This window comes from Megalobrama amblycephala, linkage group LG11, assembly GCF_018812025.1.
Source record: "Megalobrama amblycephala isolate DHTTF-2021 linkage group LG11, ASM1881202v1, whole genome shotgun sequence".
In the NCBI taxonomy this organism is placed as follows: Eukaryota; Metazoa; Chordata; class Actinopteri; order Cypriniformes; family Xenocyprididae; genus Megalobrama; species Megalobrama amblycephala.
The window spans coordinates 14,061,446-14,082,481 of record NC_063054.1 but is presented as its reverse complement, the minus strand read 5'-3'; the positions used below and the strand labels follow the sequence as shown (position 1 = coordinate 14,082,481).

The following is a 21,036-nucleotide window of genomic DNA, read 5'->3' as shown; positions in this document are numbered from 1 at the left end:
GCTTTATAATATTAATATTGAACCACTGTACTCACATGAACTGATTTAAATATGTTTTTAGTACCTTTATGGATTCTTGAGAGAGGAAATGTCATTGCTGGCTATGCAGGCCTCACTGAGCCATCGGATTTCAACAAAAATATCTTAAATTGTGTTCCGAAGATGAACGAAGGTCTTACGGGTGTGGAACGGCATGAGGGTGAGTAATAAATGACAAAATTTTCATTTTTGGGTGAACCAACCCTTTAAAGACATAATGCAGTTCAACGAGGTCGTTTACACCACGCTCTCTCGTCTCGTATGTGTTTTTTGTTGTTGTTTTATTTTTTTTACACAAGCAGAAAAGTACACTTTTTGACTTTCAGGCCTTCTTCAGTGTGTGTGTGTGTTTAATGACATAAGAAATATTTTTAATATAGGATTTGGGATAAATACTAGTGCAGTCAGTGGTGTCAAGTCTTTTAAGAGTTTTAATTTATCATTTGTCTGAAGCTAATTCCTTTAGAAAATGTTATTGAAGAATAAATGAAATGCTCCAAAATGCACTAATATTTTTTTTTACTGTATTAAAGAACGTATTGCATAGTCCCTGAATGCAGTGCATTAAGTTGTGAACCTAGTGAACCTGGGATGTGAACCCAGTAAAAGGGGCTGATAAGGATGTGTTTTCACATCATACCTCAGCTGTTGATGTAGCATCAAGAGAGTTGTGTAATGCTCTCAAAACATGTTGTATTGCCACGAATTGCCCTTTAGTTCTCATTAATTGCCCTTTAATTGTATTGCCCTTTAGTTCTCATTAATCGCCCTTAACCCTTTAAAGGGCAGGAACATAAAGGAACATAAAGGTTTTGCAGTCTCTATATACATACATACTCTACATACATTCGATCCCAGCTTTTCATCATCCTTAGGGTAAATTGGCTGTTAAAAATATGTAAGTTACCCTTAAAATTTAAGGCATAAGGCCAGTTCACACCAAGAATGATAACTATAAATATAATAATAAAGATATAGTTTTAAAAATCATTTTAAATGTAAAAGAAAAGCACTGTCAGTGTCCACACTACAGGTATAATGATAACGATATAGTTGGGATCACTTTCAGAATGATTTTTTCCAGTTGTTGAACGATAAAACACTGACAGCCAATCAGAATCCATTTTAATTTAAGGGCTTGTGCATTTAAAATGTCAGACGACATTGCAGAGAAGTTAATCGCCATGGTCCAGAAAAAGCCACAACTGTTTGACAAGTCAAACCCCCTTTTTAAGGATACTTTAAAGAAAATTGATATATGGAAAACAATCTGTTATATACTCGGAGTAAATGCTGAGAAGTATTAATGATAATATCATTATGCCAGGCTAGCAAACAGTGTAACATAATATTACCTCAGGTATCCAGCACTAGTTTGAAGCTTGCTTTCTTTGAAGTTGCAGTGAAAAAGACTAGCCGTTGTTTTTATTCCACTATTTTGCCAGCTAAATTCACTGTTAGATTAGATCAATTACACTAGCTATTCACTGGAAACATAGCATGCTGAGGACATCTGCTGGTTAAAACTGTGTAAATGCAACAAGAATAGTAAAAAAAATATTGAACACATTTCAAAAACTGCAGCCTGTGAGCTTGGTGTGGACACAAATATATTTATCATTATAGTTACAGTGTTTCCCACAGGATTTTGTAAGACTGTGGTGGGTGGTCATCGGTTCCTCTAGTGGGGTCCGGGGCATGCCAATTTTGTACATTTTAAATTTAAATGCTTAAATCTGGTGCATTCTGAGAGCAAAATTAAGTGACTAGATCAATGAAGAAATTTGTTCTCTTGTAAACAATTTGTGCTTTATTAGTAATTTATTTATTTATTGGTGATGGTAGTGATGGCACATTTGTCACATACACAACATATAGTAGGCTAAAAGATAGTTCATCAGTGGTCAAACATGTAGAGTATACAATTAAAACCATAAAACCATTAAAAATATGTAGCAAAAGAGGTTACCTTTGTTGAATTAATTTATTAGTGGGAGCCTGTATCTATACATCTGTATTTGTGGAACTAATGGTCACTCTTTGATTTGTTAAACAATCCAGAATGCACTTAACACATTACTTCATTATAGAGAAAAATAACAAATGAATAAAAATATATAATCATTAGCTGACCAAATAAATAAATAAGTAAACTAGGTGAGTAGCCTATATAATTCAGCAGCAAAAAGTATTCTAGCCTAATTTTTTTTGGGAAAAAAACAACAACTTTGCACAGTAATTTTATAAATCCAAATGGTAATAAAATGTTTAAAATTACTATTTGTATTCTTGTGAAATGAAAAAAAAACCCCCGATTTATATGTAAATAATTATATGTAAGATTAAAAGACGTTATTTTAAATGTATTGTGCAGCTTTTTAATGGGGCAACAAGATATGATAGATACGACAGAACAAAATAGGCTATTAATAATCTTTCAGTGTGCAAAACCACAATAATATTAAACGCTTCAAAACAGCAGCAAAAAAACGCTAATGCGCATCTTGAGTACAGAATGATGTGCTTGAAGCAATGTGGAGTCAGAGCGCGCAGTTGCGCCGCGCATTGAAAAGTTCACGGTACAAAGAGAATCCCTGTGTATATCTGCTTCTAACAGTTTATTAATCATCTGTTTCTTCTCACTTTTTAAAATTCCAGTTATTGTGCGTGTGACGCAAATTCATAGTCCTTGTGTTGTGCGATCTAACATCATTCAGAAACAGCAATAAATTCCAGCAAGATAAAGTCATTTTATGCAAATCCACAGCCCTATCTACATATCAAGTATTATAATGGGAATATATCATATTGGAGAGTTTTACCATGCTGACTGTCGTTACCGAACGCGCTGCGCTGTTTGAGAGCTGAATGATTGACAGCTGCAACGGAGGGAAGACGAGTTTCTGACCGTGAACTTATCAATGTACTCCTTCACATGAGGCTATGGAATAGCTTCAGATTAATTTGAATATAGTGCACGAAAACTTAATTGGTGCTAGTCTATCTATTTTGCTCTATGACTCCCACTTTTGCCATATAAAAGAGAGCAATTATCATACGGTTATTTAAATATCACGACAAACCTAATTTCCGTTTCATTTTGAGACTGTGGCGGGACAAATTAGAATGTGGCGGGCTGCCACAGTCTAGTCAATGTATGGGAAACACTGTAGTTATCTTTATAGTTATCATTCTTGGTGTGAATGGGCCTTCAGGCCAAAAATCATTCTAAGTATAAAAGAATAGCAAAGTCCACACCCCAACTATAACAGAGAAACAGTATTTTTTTTTGAATAATCGTTTTTTCAGTTGATGAACAATAAAAAGCCAGTCAGAATCCTTCTTGCTTTAAAGAGCTCGAGCATTTAAAGTGGCAGACTACAAAACTGCAGTACTTGCTTAGAATAAACAGAATGTACTCGGTTACTAACGTAACCTCGGTTCCCTGAGATACGAAACGAGTACTGCGTATGGGGGAAAAGTCTCCCTTTTTCCCCGCTACTGAAGCCTTTTTCAATAACGCAGTGTAACTGCATCGTCATTGGTTCTTTCATAGACAAGTTGGACCAAAGGACAAGTGAAAGGCCGAAGCCGCCGTTACCCTGTTACACTACAAGGAGAGAACTCCTAGGTTGTGCAAAAAGCGGAACACATAGAGGCCGCAAATTTACACTGAAAGGACCCGAGCTTGCAAGGTCGGAACGTCCAACTGATAGAACCTGACAAAAATGGACGGCGAAGACCAGCCGGCCGCCTCACAGATGTCTTTGATAGAGACTCCACTGGACCAGGCCCACGACGAAGCCATGCCTTCTAGTGGAATGGGCTCTAACTCCGATGGGGCAAATTGCGCCCACAGAGGAGTAACAGAGAGCTATAGCGTCAACAGTCCATCGTGAAAGACGCTGCTTTGAGACCGGAGACCCTTTGGTGCGGCCACCAAAACAGACAAAAAGCTGATCAGACTGCCAGAAAGGCTGTGATCGCTCGATGTAGACGTGTAGAGCCCTGACGGGGCATAATGATTCCAACTCTTGCTCGTCCGACGAAGGGGGAAGCGCAGAGAGTGAAATGACCTGTGCTCTGAATGGGGTTGAGAGCACCTTGGGAACGTAGCCAACCCTCGGTTTCAGAACGACCACAGAGTCGTTCGGCCCGAATTCAAGGCATGCAGGGCTCACAGAGAGTGCCTGCAAATCGCCAACACGCTTAACCGACGCCAACGCAAGTAGCAAGGCGGTTTTAAGCGTTAAGGGCCTGAGGCCCGCTAGATGCAGTGGCTCGAAAGGAGGACCTTTAAGAGCTCTGAGGACCAAGGAAATGTCCCAGGGGGGAACGGTCAGGGGTCGAGGAGGATGCAATCGCCTGGAGCCCCTCAAAAACTTTATAACAAGATCGTTCCGCCCTACTGATTGTCCAGCGATGGGCGAGTGAAACGCTGCAATGGCTGCTACGTAAACTTTGAGCGTGGAGGGGGCCCGCCCCAATTCCAAACGCTCCTGGAGGAAGGACAGTATAGAAGATACGTCGCACTCCTCCGGGACTATGTTGCGTGTGGAACACCAGCTAACAAAGAGCGACCACTTCTGGGCGTAGAGGCGTCTCGTGGACAGGGCTTCCCTGGGAAATGGTATCTAGCCTTCCTCGGGAGGTCAGACGGCTCCCGAGGGTCCACAGATGTAGGCCCACTCCGGCTGCGGGTGCCAATTGTTCTGTTCGCTGAGGAGAAGGTCTCGTCTCAGGGGATCGGAAGGGGCTCTGGAAGGCTGAACAGTGAGGTCCAAATCTGGCTCCTCCAGAGTGGGGCCACTAACAGAACTCTGTGTTTGTCTTCCCTGATTTGCGATAACGAGGGATCAGGGCGATCAGGGGAAAAGCATAAAGAAGGGTATGGGCCAGTGTGGGCCAGTCATCCTGAATAATAGGTTGGGCATAATTCTTCTGAGGCGAAGAGATCGCGTATTCCCATCTGAGGGGACGTTGTTCCGAGACAGCATCAGAGGGGAAAGTGCCGCGTTCATGCACTTCGTAAAAGTGCGAGGAGCCAGGGAGAGCACGAAGGGCTTTCCTCAAGGACCGTATATTGGTGAGCCACACCCTCGAACGCGAATCTCAAGAATCGCCTGCGAAGCAGGCCGAACTGATGGGGGGCTATCTGGATGTGAAAGTAAGCATCCTTCAGATCCAGCGAGCAGAACCAGTCCTCGTGGCAAATCTGCGCGAGGATCTGCTTTGAGATAATTCAGCGTCAGGACTTTGAACTTTCGCTTCATGAGGGAAAGGTTCAATAACCTGAGGTCCAGAATGGGCCTGAGACCGCCGTCTTTCTTTGGAACCAAGAAGTAGTGGCTGTAAAAGCCCGACTCGCTCTCTGGGAAGGGAACTATTTCTATAGCCCCTTTCCTTAACAGAGTTAAAACCTCGGTTCGGAGGACATGCGTGTCGTCCGCTTGTACCAAAGTCTGAATAACCCCGCCAAAGCACGGAGGTCTTCTGGCAAACTGGAGTGAGTAGCTCTGGCTTATGACTTTTAGAATCCAGCTTGACACCCCAGGGATGGCTTTCCAAGCCTCGGCCCGGGCGGCAAGAGGGAGAATAACATCGGATGACGGCCCGCTTAAGAGGGGGCCGTACACCAAGATGGGTGGAAGAGGAAATTCGCTCTTTTGTGGAGTGTTTAAAAATTGGGTCGCCGTGAAAACGGCGGTTGGAAAGGACGCAACACTTGCGGGCCCTGTTACAGTAGGCTGTGTTTCTCCCACGCCCAGAGATAAACGAGGCGGAGGGGAGATTGCACGAGAGAGCTTTTGGGGTGGTCCGGCCGCGGCGAGACATGCCCCAATCCTCTTCCTTCTTCGCAGATCAGGACAACTTCGGCATCGCCGGGTCCAGCGCAATCCTGGGCCGGGGTCCCTGGCGTCTGGGGAAGGACGAGCGCTTGGAAGGGCGTGGGCGCTGGTGGTGCTCTTTGGGCGGCGCTGCTTGAGAAGCAGAGGGGGCAGGCTTCGTCTGCTGAGCCGGCACAGGCCTGGGCCGGCTAGAAGCAGACGCAGAGCTTGAGCGTTTTGGCAAAAAGTGTCTCATCACTTGAGAAGACTTCTGAGCAGCCATGAATCGCTCCGTGAATCCCTCTACCGCTGGTCCAAAGAGTCCTGACAGGGACACGGGGCGTCCAGGAAGGCAGTCTTGTCCTGATCTTTAATTTCCGTCAGGTTGAGCCACAAGTGGCGTTCCAGCACTACCAGGCTGGCCATTGATCTGCCAATGGCCTGGGCCATGGCCTTCGTGGCCCACAGGGCTAAATCAGTGGCGCTGCGGAGGTCTCTGAAGGCAGGCGCGTCGATGCCAGACTCGTCCAGGGAGTGGAGAAGTTTGGCCTGGAGCACCTGGAAGATGGCCATTGAGTGTAGCGCTGATTGAGTGGGTCGTTCTCTTTGAAGAAGGCGGCCCGCGAGCGCAGAGACGCCAGACTCATGCACTCGCAGTGTGGGCATGAGCCGCCGGTAAGCGCATCATCCGCATGGGACTTGCCCAGGCATCCAACGCACTCGCCGTGTCCATCTTCTTCGTGCAGAGGGGAAAGTTCACGCGTTCTGTCGCCATAGGCCGCGCAGCTAAACACTGAAATAAGCTGTTTCTCTTGAGGGGAAGTTATATGTTTTTACTTTCTATATTAGTTCAGTTCATTTGCCCATGCTTTGGGAAGTTCATGCAGTTTAATGTTGACATGCTAGAAGGACTTGTTTTCCTCAAACGTTCCTCAAACATTGATTTACAAATCACAAAAGTTGTCTGTCCTTACTCCTTAGTCTGTTGCATTCAGTGGAAAAATTTTTACTTTTCCATATTATTGTAGAACTGACTCATCTGGCAAATCAAGGTTCTCCAGTGAATGCATTTCCAGACAGGACATTAATCTCCATATTTTTAAAAAATATGCAGGCTTTGTTACTTAACCACTAAAGCTCTGTGTAGTGCACAGTATTATTCATAAATATGGATTTCTCTGCTGGGTTGTCTGAATCATATGCTTATTGGTGTCAAAGAAATCATTACATTCAACAATAATTAGCATACAGTCAGAAGAGGTTGTGCTATTGCTTATGATATCTCTTTTTATATACACCAGAGATTTTTGGTGCTTTTCTCAGTCTCTTGCTTTTGATATATTCTTATGGATGATTTTGTTTTCCCAACACTTTCTCTGAAGTCAGCACTGATAATGTGCTGTGTACCCACTGAAGGCTGAAGTCTTATCCATCTGTTTGAGCACAAAACGGAACAGTCTCTATAGTTTATTTTCTTGCTTTCATATCCTCTTAAATTTAGCAGGAAACTAGAAACAATAGCCTGTTGGTTTTCTGTAGATGATTGATTCAAGTATTTGGCCAATGGCCAAACTAGAAGTTTTGTATTCATGTTTGTACTTTAACAACCATTGTACTTAAATGGTAAAAGAGGTTTCTTCATTTTTCAGGGAAACTGAAGATTAAACTTTATTTTGGAAGTTGCAGATGAGAACCAGTGAGGTCAAGTCAGCTCAAATCTTTAACATATACACAGGGTAGTCAATGTTGATGGGTTTGTGGGAGGTACTGGTATATTGCCCAGACTACTGGAGCGAAATGAAATGCATGAGCACAGAGAGAAAGTTCAGTCGAATGCCAAAAAACAAATAGATTTGTTGTCTGAATGATGAGAAATCCAGCATTTCTGCAGATCAGCAGCTACTTCGATCCACTTCTCTTCCAACTGTGCTTGGTCTGCCTCTAAAATATTAAGGTGATGATACAGAGGGAAACTTTTTGAGCAGTGTTGCCAGAGCGATGTTGCTTGGGCACTTTCCCATTGAGAATGGGCAACAAATTTCATTCTAAAGTATCCAGATAGAAATTTGATTGCCCATTCTCACTGGGAAAGTGCACAAACAACATTGCTCGGCAACATTGCTCAAAAAGTTGCCCCGTGTAACATCACCTTTGAAGTATGTTTAGGAATTCATCAAACATATGAGCTTACATTAACTGTGTGCCTTCTGGTCCAAATCCTTGATAGACTCTTAAGGACCCACTCTGTCCTGATACTGTTGCTTAATTTGTGGTTGATCATCATAGGTACTGTAAGTTATGAGCTTTTACTAAAGGCATGTTTCATAGTAGGTGTGTAAGCAGAGTGCAAGCTGCGCATGTTTTTTTTTTTTTTTTTTTTGCCGACCATGTTAACAGATTAGAGCATTCATTTCACATTGCACGCCGAAGCTTGAGCAGAGCAGAAGCGGCAGTGCTGATTGTTTCGGCTAGAGGCAAAATGTCTTTTGACTATCACAATATGAGGTAAATCTGGCCCTGTACATACAGTATATATAGCATGTTATATGCATATGTGTGGGACAGTTGGAGGGGAACACGTATTCAAAAGTTAGGGGTCAGTAAGATTTTCTTTTTGAACTTCTTAAGCTTGCTAAGGATGCATTTATTTGCTTAAAAAAACAGTAATATTGTGTAATATTATTACAATTCAAAACAACCCTTTCTCTTTTGAATGCATTTTAAAATGTAATTTATTCCTGTGATGTCCTTTTTATAAAGTCTTACTGACCCCAACCTTTTGAACAGTAGTGTACACTATGCACTGTTTAAATTGGATAATTTATATTTGTATAAATTGGATCATTTGTATTTTATTGCTAGCCTAGAATATAATTTTTCTACACTGTAAACAATTTCGATCATGTTTTTTTTTTTTTTAACATTGATGATATTACCTTACTGCCTATTAAACTGCAGTTCCCTTATGAATCTTTCGTCTCTGTGTGTTCAACAGTACCCTTTCATGATTGGATTGAGTGCAGCTCTGTTCTGGAGTGTCCTCGTGTGCATCAGCAGGGTTTATATGGGCATGCACTCTGTCCTGGTGAGTAATCTTTTCATCACATTTAATCATTCTGTCAAGTAAATGAAGAGTACATTTGCAAATACAGATAACTTAGTTTTTGTTATTTTTCATAAATCATGTTTTTTTTATTGTGCATTCCAGGTAATATCAATCAAACTGCAGTTGGGTTGTTTTGATTAAGTAATAATAAGTAGGGCTGGGTGTTGACACAATTTTCACGATTCAATTTGATTTCTATTCATACGCTTGCGATTCGATTCGCTTCGATTCGATATTGATTATTTTGGATGTAGTATATCAGTTACAGTACATGGCAAATTTTTTAGAGGAAAAAAATCTCAACTAATACTGTAAACTACACATGGGAGTCAGTTGGTACTACTTTACTATAATATTGAAGGTTAAATTAACTTATTTATAAACAAACACTTTAATTACACTCAGTTATGTTTTTTTATAATAAATAAAGTTTAGAATTACATAATCATATTTCTACTCCAATTAGTTTTTTTTTTTTTTTTAAATATAAACATTTAAATCGTGGCCGTCGTAACTGATTTATTCAAACATGCATTAAATATTGAAGAACATTATAATGAATATGTAACGGTTCATAGCTATATTTATCAGAATGCCACTTTCTAGAGTTCACTCTTCTAGACGACTAACGAGTTTATGGTCACTGAATATGTTTTTCTGAGGTAAATGTGACATTATGTGACATTGTTTCCAAGCTGTTTTATTTACGTCTTTCCGAGGTTGAAACACTGATTGAGCTATTACAAGAGACATGATACGGATTTTGGTAAGTTGTACTGTATATTTTAACATACCTTCAGATGTTTATTAATGTTTATTTCGCGCTGTAACTGGTATTAAAGCGGAGGAGAGGATGTTCACATGAGCTCGTGCTGCTGCTTCTCTTTAACTGAGGCCCTAAAGTGATCCGTCACGTCACATTAAACAGCGGCATTTATTTTTTGAATCTCATAATAAGATGGACGTCATTTGAAATCTGAGACTTTGCTTCATATCAAAAGTAACAATGCACAAAGATTGTTGCGATTTATTGGATGGGAAGCGCTACATATTCTGCTTATTCATTCATCAACTGAAAACAGACTAGACTAATCGATTCTTGGGATTTAAGAATCGATATCAGTTCGTAAAAATGAGAATCGATTAAAATCGCGAAATTGATATTTTTTACCCAGCCCTAATAATAACTAAAAAAAAATACAGGTAACTTACAAAATTAAAGTTCATTGTAAGCATTTGTACATATATATATATATATATATATATATATATATATATATATATATATATATATATATAACGTTTTTTTTTTAGCAAAAGCAGATAACTCCAACAGTCGTTTTTTCAGGTTAAACAAAAGCAGATAACTCCAATGTAATTCAGTTAAAACACTCAAACACATGTGCACATATACACACACTCTCTTTACTCACACACACGTACACACACACATACACGTACATACACAGATAGCAGTGTTGGGGTAGGGCTGGGCGATATATCGTATGCGATTGTCACGCGCATTTCGTCAGTAAAGCCGGTTCCCTGATTACCGTAAATCGCCATCACCTGCTTTCAAATGGAGCGCCATTTAATAGACAGAACCGTAATCACTGACAAGCAATATTGCGTTCATTATCGCAGATGAATCGCCTTCAATAATGAATGTGATATTGCGTAGCTTGTCAGTGAACTACGGCTCTGTCTATTAAATGCCGCTCCATTTGAAAGCAGGTGATGGCGATTTAGCGGTAATCAGGGAACCGGCTTTACTGATGAAATGCACGTGACAATCACATACGATATATCGCCCAGCCCTAGTTGGGGGTAACGCATTACAAGTAACTTGAGTTAAGTAAAAAAGTAATCTTTTTTTTAAGTAACTAGTACTTTTAAATTTACAACAAAATATCTGAGTTACTTTTTCAAATAAGTAACGCAAGTTACTTTGTTTTCCCATTTATTGACTGACATCTCTGCTGTCCTCATGTTGAGAGAAATTGTGAGTAAGTGCATAGGTGTTGTGTGTAAATATGATGGTTATTGTATTTCTCGACTAAATGTGAGCATTTACTTACTTATCTCACTTGCACAAAAAGTGTGATAAGGAGTCAGTATTACTCAAAATTAAAAAAACAAAACAGAGAAATGCAATCTCAGAAATATTGCACAGAACAGCAATGATTCAATATATTAAATTAAAAATATACTTTTATGTATTTAATTTCACTTTATTACCAATGTCTTTGTTGCTTACCTTCGATGATCCAATTCAACCATACTAATAAGCAAAAATGACTTTAGATAATCATCACATTTGTGATCAGCCTGAAGTTTATTCATTTCACTTTTGGTGTGAAAGGGCCTTTACATTTGCCAAAAATAGAACTTTTTTGTTATTAAAAAACAAACAAGCAAGCACAGGTCAGAAAAAGTAACATAAAAGTAATGCAACACATTACTTTCCATAAAATGTAACCAAGTAACGCAATTAGTTACTTTTTTAGGGAGTAACGCAATATTGTAATACATTACTTTTAAAAGTAACTTTCCCCGACACTGACAAAGACAAACGTGTGCGCACTCACACACACAAACGCAAACGGACAACCAAGTGTTCAGCATGTAAGATGTGTATAGTGTACAAGGAGTTGCAGGAGTCAAAATTATAAATCCTCGATCACTTTTAGTCAGCTTTTGACGAAACTCCCCTCAGCTAGTGAATAGCAGCCTTGTCACCTGAAGTGAATACTGCGTGCTGATTCGCTAAAACTGACTTATTGGGTTGTGTTCATAAACGGCAGGGTTGCTTGTCGGTTTCTGCTGTAAAACGTGAACTTGTCTTGACAGTGGACAATACTGCTTTTGTGACAAAATGGATTTAGGGTTCAGAACTTGCTATGTGTAAGAGAAAAAGCACGGCATTCAGTTCATTTTTTTTTTTAAACTTGATGTTTATTGGATTTTGCAAATGAACTTGTCAAATGATGACAGAATTTTCATTTTTGGATGAACAAACCTTTTAAAGACTATGACCATGTCAAACAGTTGCACTAGTAAGTGTGCACAATAGTTATTCTGAGCATTTTAATATGTTTTTATGTAGTTCTGGCACCTTCAGCTGTCCGCTATAATTTGCTCTCTCCACAGCTTTTGAGCTCGAGGAACTTTCCAGTAGCTTCGTGACTAAGGTTTTGGTATCAGTTCAAGAAGAAGCCTAATATATGCTGCTTCAGTCTTTGCAACCCTTTCCTGTCAGTAGAGCTCCTGAAACGAAGCAAATCAGTGAGTCATCACAGCTGACTCAGTATCATCTGATCTTCTAATGCTCGTCTGTTTTCCACTCTTTTCCTCACAGAAGATCTCTGATTGCATAATTGCTTCCCTTGGGTTTGTATGAGCCAGTGGTGATCATTTACATTTTGATGTGTAGACGGCTCGAAAAACAAACTTTGCTTTAGTCATCAAGATTGACATGCTGTGTATTAGTCATCAGTTCTGCAGGCTTCACATGCAGTAACGATTACGACCAACTTCACACACCTGTTATTTTTATAAATGCTGTGTGTCTTTATCTGTTTAAATGCTGTTGGTGTGAGCGGACAGATTTAGAAAGCAGATGCTGGTTGCCTAGGTGATGGGAACCTTGTTATTTTAAGGCTGTGCTCTCGATGAAGGTGGCTGAATCATCTTTGTGGAAATCTGCACACCCAATGATTTAGGAAGTCTAGTGTGTGAATATTGTAGGAACCGTTTAATCCACTGAAGTCTGTGACTTTAAGGATGTTTCGATGACCTGTGGCCAGTGTGAGAGTGGACGTTAGACAGAACTGTCACTTGCCCTATTGGGCCGGTCCATGGTCCACTATATCTTATGTTGATTGAACACACACACATTTTTTTTTAATGTTATGTGAACATTGCAAATTGTGCTGATTTATGTATGCCAAGTCAAAGTTATCCAGCTGAATAACATCAATGAGAATAATTTGGAAACAAACAGTAGTTACAAGTTATATTATCAACAAATCATTCATGTTTTGCACCATTTATTTTCAGACAAAGTAGGTTTATTAATGGCTATCTGTTTAATTGAATAAATTTAATAGCAATTCATTGCATATATCAACTTTTTTTTTTGGTTGTACACATTGATGTCTTTGGCTGTTGTATCATATCTCTCTTTTTCAGCATCTTGCTTTCATGACATCTTACCTTCATGTCGTTTCAAACCCATAAGACTTTTGTTCATCTTTGAAACACAAATTAAGACATTTTTATAGAAGCCTGAGGGATCTCTTTCCCTCCACTGAAAGTCTATGAAACCAGAACTTTGACATTTTAAAAAGTTCATTGTAAAAGTAATCTGTATGAATTGACAGGATTCATATGTAAAACATTGATCAATGCACACAGAGCTCATCAAATATGGTAAACAGAAGCTCAGCCATACATCGGTTCTTTTGGAATCTCAAATGTACTTTCTTGATGCGGGAGAACCGATGTGTGTAACAGAATCCCTTCAAGTATAAATTTCTATAGTTAATAGAAAAATCAAATAAATTATCAAATATTTCATTTTTAACACTTAACAATTAGTGTATTAACAATTTACACTAAATTCAAACATGAAATTGGTCGTCCACAAAGTATTCTCGTCACTTCATAACATTAAAATTGAACCACTATAGTCACATGGACTATTTTAACAATGTCTTTACTACCTTTCTGGGCTTTGAAAGTCGTAATTGCATTACAGTCTATCGGACGCCAGATCGGACGCTCACAGATTTCATCAAAAATATCTTAATTTGTGTTCTGAACAAAGGTCTTACGGGTTTGGAACGACATGAGGGTGAGTAATTAATGACAGAATTTTCATTTTTGGGTGAACTTACCCTTTAAATATGTTGCTAAAAATATTTATTTTATTTGTGTCAAAATGTTAGCAAGGCATATAAAAATCTGAACTAGTGGACCAACCAGGCCAGGATTGAAAAATCCTTATTGTTGAGCCCCTGATGGGCTGTTTGACAGCTTAGAACCGAAAAGCCTGTGATCAAAGAGCTTTGGTAGAAAGGATTACGAAAAAAAAAAGTCTCAAAGAGTGCTTAGATCTTTCCAGCAACCTTTCAGCCCTGTAACTTAAAAAGAGTGATATAGGGAAGGACTAGAGCAGGAGTACAGTGGGAAGATGTAAAATGGGAGACTGTGCTGGAAAGAATTAGTCTTTTGTCCTGCAGTATATGGAGAAGCGTGTGTCAAACAGGTCAAACAGGCCACACATCTGTCAGATCTAGGTGTCTGCAATCTCTAAAGAGAGAGTTCCTTCTGCTGATTCTGCAGGTTTCTTTGACCTTTGACCCATTTTTAGTACATATCAGCATGAGTGTATCGCATGAAGACGATCAGATCGTAGTGTTATCACGAGGCGTCCAAAGTCAGTCTCTAATCTTCTGTTAACCTTGAACATGCACCACTTCAGATCAGGCGACTAGGGGGAAATAGATCATTTACTGTACTACCTAATGTCTTTCCAAACCCTTTTGACTTCTGTGGACAATAAAAATTTGTGCAGAACTCTGTATCATTTCTTTATAATGAAACTGGGGCTGTCATGCAAAGATGAGGCAAAAAGTATCATAAAAGTGCTGGATGCTTCAAATTTTGACTGGATCGTTGAGTCTGGACCAACTGATTCACTGAAAAGATCTGATTTAAAAGGTACTGGTACACTACTGTGTAAAAGTTTGTGATTGTAAGAATGTTTTAAATAAATATGAGTTTAACACATTTATTAAAAAATGACTCTCCTTGGTTTGCAAAGAAATTACAAGGTCAGAATTGACTTAAAATATCTAAAAGCAGAGTCTGAAGTCTGAAGGAAGAATGTTACAAGACCAGTTCCCAATGTTCAGGCTGCAGTGCAGTGTAAGAAACAGTGAGCTGGAAGACACTAGGAAAGACTTTGGACGTCTACTCTCTGTGAAATCTCACACAAAGTGGAGAAGTGCCCTGAACATGGGTTTAAAGGGTCAGTTCACATGAAAATTCTGTCATTTATTACTCATCCTCATGTTGTTTCAAACCCGTAAGACCTTCGTTCATCTTCGGAACACAAATTAAGATATTTTTCATAAAATCCGATGGCTCAGTGAGGCCTGCATTCCCAGCAAGACAATTAACACTTTCAATGCTCAGAAAGCTACTAAAAACATATTTAAAACAGTTCATGTGACTACAGTGATTCAACCTTAATGTTATAAAGCGACGAGAATAGTTTTTGTGTACCAAAAAAACAAAATAATGACTTTTCAACAATATCTAGTGATGGCTGATTTCAAAACTCTGCTTCAAAGCTTTACGAATCTTTTGTTTTGAATCAGTGGTTTAGGTATCAAACTGCCAAAGTCATGTGAACTATTGAAAGTTTGAAACACTTATGACGCAACGAAGCCTCGTTTACTGAAATCACGTGACTTTGGTAGATTGATACGCTCTCCGAACCACTGATTTAAAACAAAAAATTAGTAAAAAGCTTCATGAAACAGTGTTTTGAAATCGCCCATCACTAGATATTGTTAAAGTCGTAATTGTGTTTTTTTTGTTTTTTTTTGTCACACAAAAAGTATTCTCGTCGCTTTATAATATTAAGGTTGAACCACTGTAGTCACATGAACTGTTTTAAATATGTCTTTAGTAGCTTTCTGGGCATCTGAAAGTGTTAATTGTCTTGCTGGGAATGCAGGCCTCACTGAGCCATCGGATTTTATGAAAAATATCTTAATTTGTGTTCCGAAGATGAACGAAGGTCTTACGGGTTTGAAACAACATGAGGATGAGTAATAAATGACAGAATTTTCACTTTTGGGTGAACTAACCCTAACTTTTTTATGCTATGGATGTTTTAGTTAATTCTGCACACAACTGAGTCCTGTTCTGTAATGGGTGTTTATATACAGTTCACTTTGTATCAAGCAATACCACACCTGTTTTCACTAACCTTCATGTGTTTGCCTGGCCAGTAGCAATAAACAATGAGAAATGCCAGTTTGTCTAAAAATGGCACCACGTATAAACAAAATCAGCATAACGTTTGACTTGATGTCTAATAAGCTTTTGCCTTCATCTTTTCAGGAGGTGATCATAGGCTTCCTCTACAGTGTGCTCATCTTGGCGGTCCTTCACCCCATGCTGGCTGACATCGACATGTTCTACCTGTCCCACAGCTATGCCCCTCTGGTTGTCCTGCTTGTGCATGTGGGCTTCAGCTTGGTGGCTTTCTCGTTGGACTCATGGAGCACCTCCCGCGGCGACACGGCCCAGGCTTTGGCCACAGCTGCCGGAGCCGCGTTGGCATGCCGTCTGAACCACCAACTGGGTCTGCAGCCAGATCCTCCTGAAGAAGCTCTACCGCTCACCCTGCCACTGATCGACGGGGCCCTATTGACCCGCTCAATCATGCGGCTCCTGGTGGGAGTGGCGGTGCTTCTGGCCGTCAGGGCTGCCATGAAGGTAGTGGCGATTCCGTTGGCGTGCAAGATCTTCGGCGTGCCTTCGGATGACGTGAGGAAGGCTAGACAACACGCGCAAGTGGAACTCGCGTATCGGTTTATTGTCTACGGCACAGTGGCCTACTGCTGTGCATTCCTAGTTCCACTTCTCTTTAGCTTCCTTGGCTTATCCTGAAGAAATCCCCCCTGTTATTATCCCTTTTTTTTATCCTAGCTAAAACCTATACATTTCCTGGACTAGTCAGGGTCCACAGTTGTAGTCAAAACCGACAAACTTGGAAAAGCCTTTTGGGTGCAAACATGTATGATGTTCATGATGTTGATAATTTCACTAGCTCCATTTCCATGCTAATTTATTTGTTAGATTTTATTAATCTGATAAATTTAAGCAGGGTTTTTAGGCACATTTGTTGCCATCTGTGGGAGATCAGTCCGCTGTTTTTCATGAAAGTGAGTGCATGTGATCATCAGAGGACCTGTTCAAAGCTCAGTGATGTTTAAAGCCATTCTCAGATGTTTCCTGCATTTGTCTTCATTGGTTTCTCCTCAGCAGACTGACACCCACCCATCCTGAACCCAATACGCAGGAATGTTTCTCGCTATATACAGACTTTGTCTTAAGTCTACAGTCCTTTTCATCTGTTTTCAGTCTTCGGAAATGAACTAACCTGAGCGACCACCCTTGTCAGACATTTGTATCCATGGTTTTCCAAAGGGCTCGCTCTCATAACAATTTGTAATTTTTCATTTATCCCAGGGCTTGTTTCTTCTCCTGTGAAGAAATGCTGTGACCCAATGGTTCATTCAACGGTTTAGGAAAGACACTCCAAATTCTGAGAGTTGTAGAAAGTTCTGTTCTTATCTAAAAACGGGTTGAACTCAGGCCTCACAATAAGCGGTAATGCATTGAGAGAATGAGGGGAGGGAACTTCCTGTCAGTATGAATGCTGTATACATGAACTTCCTGTGGATGTGTTGCTCTGAAACCCAAGCCTAGAAGAGACCGCTCTGAATATGAATGCCATTGTCAATATATTATCAATACACATCTGATAAGTATTACTACAGTGAGATTATTTACGCAGTGAGTGAATAGCTCAGTACTCTCAAGAAAATTGTACTATTTTAATTTAAACAAATAATTACAAGTAGATTTTGTAACATTTCTGTTGTTGTTTTTTCATTTTTCTTCCAGTTCTGCATAAAGGGATAGTTCACCCAAACATGAAAATACATGTAATGATTTATTCACTGTCAAACCCCGTAAAACGTTGTCTTCTGTGGAACATGATCTAGTTTTTGGACCCCATTGACTGTCATTATGTGGACTAAAATTTCATTTTTGACTGAACATGTCCCTTTTTAGTAACGGTAGGCTAAATTAAGTCATAATTCAGAGCTGTCAAGTGTTGTCAGATTGTGCTGTTCTGTTCTGCATGTCTCCGTTTGACTGCTTTAAAGGGTTAGTTCTCCCAAAAATTAAAATTCTGTCATTAATTACTTACCCTCAGGACGTTCATTCATCTTCGGAACACAAATTAAGATATTTTTCATAAAATCCGATGGCTCAGTGAAGCCTGCATTGACAGCAAGACATTTAAATGCCCAGAAAGCTACTAAAAACATAATTAAAACAGTTCATGTGACTACAGTGGTTCAACCTTTGTTATGAAGCGATGAGAATACTTTTTGTGCACCCAAAAAAAAAAAAAAAAAACGACTTTTCTTCTAATCTTTTGTTTCAAATCAGTGGTTCGAAGTACCAAAGTCATGCAATTTCAGTAAACGAAGCTTTGTTACATCATAAGTGTTTCGAAATTTCAATAGTTCACGTGACTTTGGCAGTTTGATAAACAAAAGATTCGTAAAGCTTTGAAGCTTCATGAAGAAGTGTTTTGAAATCGCCCATCACTAGATATTGTTGAAAAGTCGTCATTTTGGTTTTTTTGGCACACAAAAAGTATTCTCGTCGCTTTATAATATTATTGGGTGTCTATGTTAAACCACTGTAGTCACATGAACTGTTTTAAATATGTTTTTAATACCTTTCTGTGCATTGAGTGTTAATTGTCATGCTGGCAATGGAGGCCTCACTTGTGTTCTGAAGAAGAACGAAGGTCTTACGGGTGTTTAACGACATGAGGGTGAGTAATTAATGACAGAATTGTCATTTTTGGGTGAACTAACCCTTTAAGATATCCAGGTTGTCCAATACTGTCAGCAGTTTGGAGAAGATAAATTGAAATCCTTGTTCCTCCAGAAATGCACTTAGTGTGGCTTTATTTAATGGATCAACTGAACTTCCCTGCTTTCTTCACTTCTGCAGTTTTAACCGTTTAAATATGAATATGGGCATGTTAACATGTATTTTCAGATTCCAAGTTGTCAGTATTAACCTAGGTAGTTGATATGTTTGTCTGTCATTGAACTAGTGCCCTGTACTTGCAGTATATTTTATTAGTGTGTTCAGTTTCACAAGAAAATGTTGTAAAGCCATAGAGGACAGATCTCTGATATACATCCATTGCTCACTGCTCAGAAACCCCAGTGCCTTGCATCCTTGTTTTCAGGGCAACTTTATCCTCCAACTAGGCACAAGACACCACAACTGTCTTTCTGTGAACAGTTTTAATGGTGCAAGTGACAGAAATATCATTACACATTTATTTGCAAAACTTTTTTTTTTTATGTGCATTATGTGGAACTTATTATCAGGTTTCTGTTAACATGTTTTAATGGTCACAAATGAGTTTGAAACAATTTATCTGTGCACCAGTATAAGTAAATTAATGAAAAATGTGTGCATATATTCAATTGTGATCAGTTATACATATAGTAAATGTGCCATAACTGAATGATAAGCTGTTTTCAACACTCATTTTACAGTGCACTGAGCTGAAGTGGGTATCAAAGATGGCTAGATGATACAAGGAAATGCATTATGAATGAAGCAGGTACACCCTACCCGTACTGAGCTTTGAGCCTGTATCTGTAATCTATGGCTCCTTGTCTGCAATGCTCTTACCATTTTCTGTATTGGCAGTGAATAGAAACTAATATAAATTAACACTGTATTTGTGTTTTTGTCATCTGAAATTAGCATTTTTATTCAATAACTCCATTACAAAGCGATCACTGAGCAGTATGAACATTTTGTGTGGTTGTGTGGTTAATGGCTTTTTGATTAGGACCAACTAAATGCACTTACAACAGTGTTTTCCTCTTATCAGTGTAAATGTGTGTGCTTGAGTACTCTAGATCCAGCAAGGCTCAGAGGCACACATACTCGTTTCTCAATTTGTCAGTTCTAAGGTCTACTTTTTACATGATGTATTGATTTTAACCTACACTGTTAGCGCTTTTTTCTAACTGCACATACATTTCCACACTATAGTCATCGTCCTCCTACAATACACATATATTTAGGCTCTGTGACTGTGTACTAACTCGGGTTGTATTTTTCCACATTCAGTATTAATGCTGCCTTCAAGTGCTTTCAGAATTATCGTAAATACTAGTTTCCTATTTAAAAAAATTGGACATGAACGCCATCTCAAATCAAAATTTGAATATGATGAGCTCGTAATCACGACTTCCGAAGTGGGAAGTACGAAATTTCGGAAAGCACATGAAGGCAGTATGACTCGGGTTGTTGTTGTTTTTGTTTTTTTTTCACATTCACTGCAGAATAAAAACCTATTTATTGGGAGGGTAGTTGGGATTAAATTTCAAGCAGTGACATCAGTAGCGTGACATGACATAAATGGCATTTTTCCAATTCCAAAAAAATATGTTTTTATGGCCTTATAAGACTACAATATAGAATATTTATACTTTTAAAACAGGACAAAGTAAACTTAAATATCGGAAACACTTTATTTGTCATCTACCAGGGAAGAATTTGGAATGGTTTTCATATTTTATCAAACTGTGTTCTTTGAGTTCATCTCGTACTGAACTTTCACACAGAATGCCAGGCACGAAACTTAAGGTACTTTATCGCCATCTTGTGGTTGTAAGTACAAAGTGCATCGTGGGGAACAGTGGAATGAATTCTTGAACTTTCCTCCAGTTCTAAAAAAAATGAAATGTTAATGTATTTATCATGTAATGGTGTAGTTAATCGCTAAAACAATTAAAAAACTAATCTTCATAAAAACGGAAATTCAAAGTCCATTTAGTGGTGAGGATTTTGACACTTAAATGACTTAAATCCATTCACCAAAAGATTTGTTTGCTGATTTGTGCACGGTATAATTACAACATAGCCGGCGACTATAGTGAGAATCTTTTGAATTGATTCCTTAACCCTCTGGTATTGTTCATTTGGGAGTCACACTTGTGTTGTTTGCAGTCAGAAGTGACCGAACACCTGAAATAAGTTTTTTTTTTCCTCCTCAGTAAAATCAATGTAATATATTTTTGTTCAATAATATATATTTTTTTTCTTTTTTGTTTTGTATTTTGAGAGAATTTAATGGTACTAATTAATATTTATGCAATAATTATATTTTTTCCCCCATTGAAAATAATTTTTTTTTGCCAAGTG

At 38.9% G+C, this 21,036-nt stretch overlaps 1 protein-coding gene across 1 annotated transcript in view; it reads left to right on the top strand.

Moving 5' to 3' along the window:
- Positions 1-17,652, top strand: part of LOC125277761 (sphingosine-1-phosphate phosphatase 1-like) — a 20,236-nt gene extending 2,584 nt beyond the window's left edge. The window contains exons 2-3 of the mRNA XM_048206263.1: positions 8,863-8,952; positions 16,111-17,652. Of these exons, the coding sequence (XP_048062220.1) occupies positions 8,863-8,952; positions 16,111-16,662 (642 nt within the window). The 3' untranslated portion in view covers positions 16,663-17,652. The remainder of the gene's footprint in view (positions 1-8,862; positions 8,953-16,110) is intronic.
- The last annotated feature ends 3,384 nt before the right edge of the window (positions 17,653-21,036 follow it).